The following is a 6,583-nucleotide window of genomic DNA, read 5'->3' on the forward strand; positions in this document are numbered from 1 at the left end:
TCAATGGCGTTAGAAACGGCCGTCTTTGAGTTTCTATGCTAGGGCACAAGTCTCCCAAGTTCCCCCGAGTCAAAAAGATCCCTAAAACAGTAAAAATCTGCGTTTTTATGGTTACTGGTGCGCGTCGCGCGCCCCAGGCGCGGAAAAACGCGCTCCAAGCGCGCGTTGGCAGAGCCTGATGCTGAGAAATGCGCTCCAAGCGCTCAGGACGCGCTCCAGGCGCATTTCAGCTGCTGTCTGATGTATTTTGCATTTTTCTCATGTTTTGCTTCTGACTTTGGTCCCGGTGTCTTCATGAAAGTTGTAGATATGGATCGTATCTTTCATTAGCACTTGGAATGACACTAATTGGACATCTAGAACTCCAGATATGGCTGAAATACTCCACATATGTCATGTTGATTTTTCACCAAAATTCAGCACTGCACTAAAACAAAACGCAATGTAAAATTACGACAAATTCCTACTTAATCAACGAAATAAAAACAAAAAACATTTTATTAACTCAAAGAACAAAAATCAACAAAATGTATCAAATAAATCCTTAATTTAACTGATGATTGAGGATAAATAAGACTAAAACAGTGGGAAAATATGCATATGATGAAGAGTCATCAGTCGGGCATTAAAAATGCGGAAGCTTACCCCTCGGTTTATAGGACCTTACCAAATTCTTAAGCGTGTCGGTAACATAGCATATCAGATCGCGTTGCCTCCGTCTCTTTCTAATCCTCATAGTGTCTTTCATGTGTCTCAACTTCGCAAGTACGTTTTCGATCCGTCGTACGTGATTGAGTCAAACAAGGTCCAAATAAAAGAGAATCTAACTTTTGAGACCTTACCGCTACGGATTGAGGACCAAATGAACAAAGAATTAAGGGGTAAGACGATTTCATTGGTTAAGGTTGTCTTGGGAGGTGCTACTGGTGAAAGTGCTACGTGGGAGGTCGAAAGCCAGATGCGCGATTCTTATCCAGAACTATTTCCGTCAGGTAAATTTCGAGGACGAAATTTTCTTCAACAGGGGGAGAAATGTAACACCCCAATTTCTCATTACCTTACTTTAAATTACAGCGCTTTTTTCACAAGCGCTGTAAAACACATGCGCTTTCATTGAATTTAACTACCTATTACAGCGCTTTTTTCACAAGCGCTGTAAAACACATGCGCTTTCATTGAATTTAACTACCTATTACAGCGCTTTTTTCACAAGCGCTGTAAAACACATGCGCTTTCATTGAATTTAACTACCTATTATAGCGCTTTTTTCACAAGCGCTGTAAAATACATCTTTCAAATAATTATATACGTTGGAAACCCTCATATCCTCTACATCTTTCAAATAATTATATACGTTGGGAACCCTAATATCCTCTACGTACTGTGCGGCCATCTACGTTGTCTAAGGTATTTTTTACACATGATCTGTTATGTTTTGAAATTGTCAAAAATTGTCAAAAACTCATACCACATGATCTGTTCTGTTTTGAAATTGTCAAAAATTGTCAAAAACTCATACCACATGATCTGTTCTGTTTTGAAATTGTTAGTTGATATTGGTTTCTTTTTGAAACTTGTTGATATGTTTTGAAAGCTTATTATTTTTGTTACTGCATTTATATAGGTGGTATAATATGGATAGGAAATGGATTTCAGCCAATCGATTGTCAAAAGAGTATGAAATTGGAGTGAAGGAGTTTGTTGAGTTTGCAGTGAAGAATGCAAAAGATCCAAATAGAGTAGTTTGTCCTTGTTTAAAATGTTGTTTTGGAAAACGTGTTAGAGAAGATGAATTAGAAGGACATCTAGTATGTAATGGAATTGATCAAAGCTACACATGTTGGATAAGACATGGTGAGAAAAAAAAAGGAAACATTAATTTTGAGAATAGTTCTACATATGCTTCAACTGATTTCGATACAGATACATATGAGCCGGACCGAGTTGATGAGATTGCAAAAGCAGTTGAAGAAGATCTTCGAGATTGTCCTAAAATGTTTGAAAGTTTGTTGAGTGATGCAGAGAAAGAATTATATAATGGTTGTACTAAATTCACAAGACTGTCAGCGATATTAAAGTTGTACAACTTAAAAGCGAGTAATGGATGGTCTGATAAAAGCTTTACGGAATTATTAACACTCATAAAAGATATGTTGCCAGATGATAATGAACTTCCCAGTCGAACCTACGAGGCTAAACGGATTTTGTGTTCTATTGGAATGAGTTACGAAAGGATTCATGCGTGTCCTAACGATTGCATTTTATTTCGAAACGAATATGAACTACTTAAGGCGTGTCCGAAATGCAATGTCTCTCGATATAAGAAGAAAGAATCTACTCCAGCAAAAGTCGTGTGGTATTTTCCTATAATACCAAGATTTAGGCGCATGTATCGCAGTGAAGAAGATTCAAAACACTTGACATGGCATGCAGATGAAAGAATTAGAGATGGAATGTTTCGACACCCTGCAGATTCCCCACAATGGGCAAAAATTGATCACGAGTATCCTGAATTCGGGATAGAGTCAAGAAATCTAAGACTTGCACTTTCTACTGATGGAATGAATCCACATGGTCTTCAAAGCATCTCACATAGCACGTGGCCTGTGATTTTGGTAATATATAACCTACCTCCATGGTTATGTATGAAGCGTAAGTTTATGATGTTGTCTCTGTTAATTTCTGGACCCAAACAACCGGGGAATGATATCGACGTATACTTGACTCCTTTAATTGAAGATTTAAAAATTCTGTGGGAGACAGGTGTGGAAGTTTATGATGGGTATAGGAAAAAGTGTTTCAATTTGAGGGCTATGTTGTTCGGCACAATTAATGATTTTCCAGCATATGGTAATTTATCAGGATATAGCATTAAAGGTCAGTGTGCATGTCCTATATGTGAAGAGAGTACAAATTGGATGCGGTTGAAACATTGTAAGAAGAATGTGTTTCTTGGACATCGTAGATTTTTACCTTATAGTCATCAGTATCGTGGGTGGAGAAATGCATTCAATGGAAAATCAGAGGAAGGTAAAGCTCCTTTAGCACCGACTGGATATCAAATACTTGAAAAAGTACAAGGTTTGACCAATAAATTTGGCAAACCTTTTGCGGGAGAGCTGGTGAAAACTGGGTGGAAGAAAAAGTCAATTTTCTTTGAATTGCCATATTGGAAGTCATTGTATGTAAGACATTTCCTCGATGTGATGCATATTGAAAAAAATGTATTTGAAAGTGTTATTGGTACGTTACTCAATGTTCCAGGAAAGTCTAAAGATGGCGTCAATGCAAGATTGGACTTGGTCGATATGGGAATAAGAAATGAACTGGCTCCAGTAAAGAAAGGAAATCGCACATATCTACCTCCAGCCGCTCATACTCTATCTAGAAAGGAAAAAATTGTTTTATGTAAATTTCTACACGAAGTTAAAGTTCCAGAAGGATACTCTTCGAACATTAAAAATTTGGTTTGTATGAAAGACCTCAAGTTAAAAGGTTTGAAGACCCATGATTGTCATATTATAATGGAGCATTTGCTACCAATAGGTATACGTTCCATTTTACCTGAAAAAGTTCGACTAGCCTTAACTAGATTATGTTTCTTCTTCAGGGAAATTTGTAGTAAAGTGATCGACCCTCAGAAATTACCGACATTGCAGAGGGAAATTGTTGTTACTTTGTGTGAGCTTGAAATGTATTTCCCACCATCGTTTTTTGATATAATGGTTCACCTTACTGTTCATCTGGTTAAGGAGACACAACTTTGTGGGCCAGCTTATATGAGATGGATGTATCCGATAGAACGATATATGAAAATATTAAAAGGGTACGTAAAAAGTAGAAGTCGACCAGAAGGTTGTATTGCTGAACGATACATTGTTGAAGAGGCTGCTGAATTTTGTACTGAATATCTGTCCAATGTTGAATCCATAGGGCTTCCCATGTCTCGTCATTCGGGAAGACTATCAGGAGAAGGGATAACTGGAAGGAGACTACTGACTATATCAAGGACAGAATGGGAGCAGTCACAATTGTATGTTCTGCACAATGATGATGAGGTTCAACCGTATGTTACAATACACATGGATCAGTTATCTCGTTTGAACATGAATAGGAATCAAAATTGGATAACTCGAGAGCACAATCGAAGTTTTATAACATGGTTAAAAAATCACATAATGTCAAAATTTGATATAGACCCCGGATCAATTTCAAATAGATTGAGGTGGCTAGCAAATGGTCCGAGCTTACATGTCTTTTCTTACACTGGTTATGTTATTAACGGCTACACATTTTATACCAAACAACAAGATGATCAGACCACTATGCAAAATAGCGGAGTCATTCTCGTAGCTGAAGCGATGCATGTCTCAAGTGCAAAAGACAAAAACTCAATATATGCAAATCTATCATATTTTGGGGTTATCGAGCGCATATGGGAGTTAGACTACACAATGTTTCGTGTTCCCATATTTGGTTGCAAGTGGGTCGATAATAATAATGGCGTTCGGATTGATGAGTCAGGATTCTTGCTTGTCGATTTTAATAGGGTGGGATACAAAGACGAGCCTTTTATTTTAGCGTCGCAAGCTCAACAAGTGTTTTATGTCACTGATCCTTCTGATGATAAATGGTCTGTTGTCCTATCGACCAATAAAATAAGTGATGATAACAACAACCACATGAAATTCATTCAACTGATGATGGTTTATATCTTAGAGATGATCATGATGAGGGAATTTGGAATCCATCGTTTCGTAATGTAAATGGACAAACAAATGTGAATCCCACCAGGAAAAGAAGAAGGGTATCTTAATGTACATGTTTATTTATTTTATATAAGCCATGCATGTAATCTGAACTGTGTTATTGTAAATATGCATGTAATCTGAATTGAGTGTTTTATACTAAGTTCTGATTAATTTATTTTCTGCTTATATTTAGCTTGATTTGATGTTTTATACTAAATGGTCTGTTGTCCTATCGACCAATAAAATAAGTGATGATAACAATAATGATGAAGATGTTGGTAATGATCTTTTATTTGCAACATCACAACAACCACATGAAATTGATTCAACTGATGATGGTTTATATCTTAGAGATGATCATGATGAGGGAATTTGGATTAATCCATCGTTTCGTATTGTAAATGGACAAACAAATGTGAATGTCACCAGGAAAAGAAGAAGGGCATCTTAATGTATATGTTTAATTGTTTTATATAAGCTATGCATGTAATCTGAACTGTGTTATTGTAAATATGCATGTAATCTGAATTGAGTGTTTTATACTAAGTTCTGATTAATTTATTTTCTGCTTATATTTAGCTTGATTTGAGTGTTTTATACCAAGTTCATGTAACAATGAGTGTTTTATATTTAGCTTGATTTACATGAACTGAACTGAATATAAATTAGTAATTTACATGAACTGAACTAAACTGAATAGAAAGATTCTCTTTTGTTCAGTGCATATATATATAGATTCTTCAGAAGTTCTCATTTCTAATAATTCATCATCTCCTAAAGTATTGTGATAAAGACAATGATAACAATGTTTTTAATCCAATAAACAATGATAACAATGTTTTTAATGTAATCCCAACCCAAATAAACCAAAGACAAAAATAAAATAAAGAGACATTTTACAACGTTTATTTGAAAAAGCGCTGTAAAAGGCTTTAAAAATAACATTCATCAGACACCTAACAGGACCTTATCTAACAAGATTTTCTTCAAACACCTTGTACGCATAGGTGTCTGATGAATGTTATTTTTAAAGCCTTTTATCACAATACTTTAGGAGATGATGAATTATTAGAAATGAGAATCTCTCTGTTCAGTTCAGTTCATGTAAATTACTAATTTATATTCAGTTCAGTTCAGAAAAAAGGGTGTTGAGGTGGAGATTGAATTGTGAGAGAGTAAGCTTTGATGTTTGTGAAGAAGATGCATAAAATGAGAAGAGTTTGGTGAGGAGGAAGAGAAGCGCTGTAATAAAACAATGAGGCCTTTTACAGCGCTTATTTAAAAAAGCGTTGTAACAGGCTTTAAAAAAAACATTCATATACCATAATAAAACAAGGAGGTCTTTTACAGCGCTTTTACAAATAAGCGCTGTAAAAGAGCCTTTTAAAATTAACATAATGAGAGCCTTTACAGCGCTTATTTGAAAAAGCGCTGTAAAAGGCTTTAAAAAAAACATTCATATAACATAATAAAACACGGAGGTCTTTTACAGCGCTTATTGGGAGAAGCGCTGTAAAAGAGCCTTTTAAAAATTGAAATAAAGACGCCTTTTAGAGCGCTTTTCAAACAAGCGCTGTAAAAGGGTTATAAAAAAGCGATGTAAAAGGGTTACGTATATATAACAGTAACCGCTTCAGTTTCCTCTTCATTACGTAAACTTCACTATCATCTCAACCTTCATCATTCTTCTCTTCTTTTGCAAACCCTATCATCCCGTCCATTACGAACCTTATGTCCACGATCATCTCCTTCATTTCGAACCTTATTTCCATCCAAGATCATCTCTCCCATTGCACACAATATATTTTCATTGAAATACGTAACCCTCATTA

General features: G+C 35.7%; 1 protein-coding gene across 1 annotated transcript in view; it reads left to right on the forward strand.

The window, feature by feature from the left end:
• Nucleotides 1–631: 631 nt before the first annotated feature.
• The window catches only part of LOC113784242 (uncharacterized), an 11,638-nt gene continuing 5,686 nt past the window's right edge, over nucleotides 632–6,583 (forward strand). The window contains exon 1 of the mRNA XM_027330388.2: nucleotides 632–992. Coding sequence (XP_027186189.2) covers nucleotides 632–992 — 361 coding nt within the window. The remainder of the gene's footprint in view (nucleotides 993–6,583) is intronic.

Source organism: Cicer arietinum, chromosome 6, assembly GCF_000331145.2.
Source record: "Cicer arietinum cultivar CDC Frontier isolate Library 1 chromosome 6, Cicar.CDCFrontier_v2.0, whole genome shotgun sequence".
In the NCBI taxonomy this organism is placed as follows: domain Eukaryota; kingdom Viridiplantae; phylum Streptophyta; class Magnoliopsida; order Fabales; family Fabaceae; genus Cicer; species Cicer arietinum.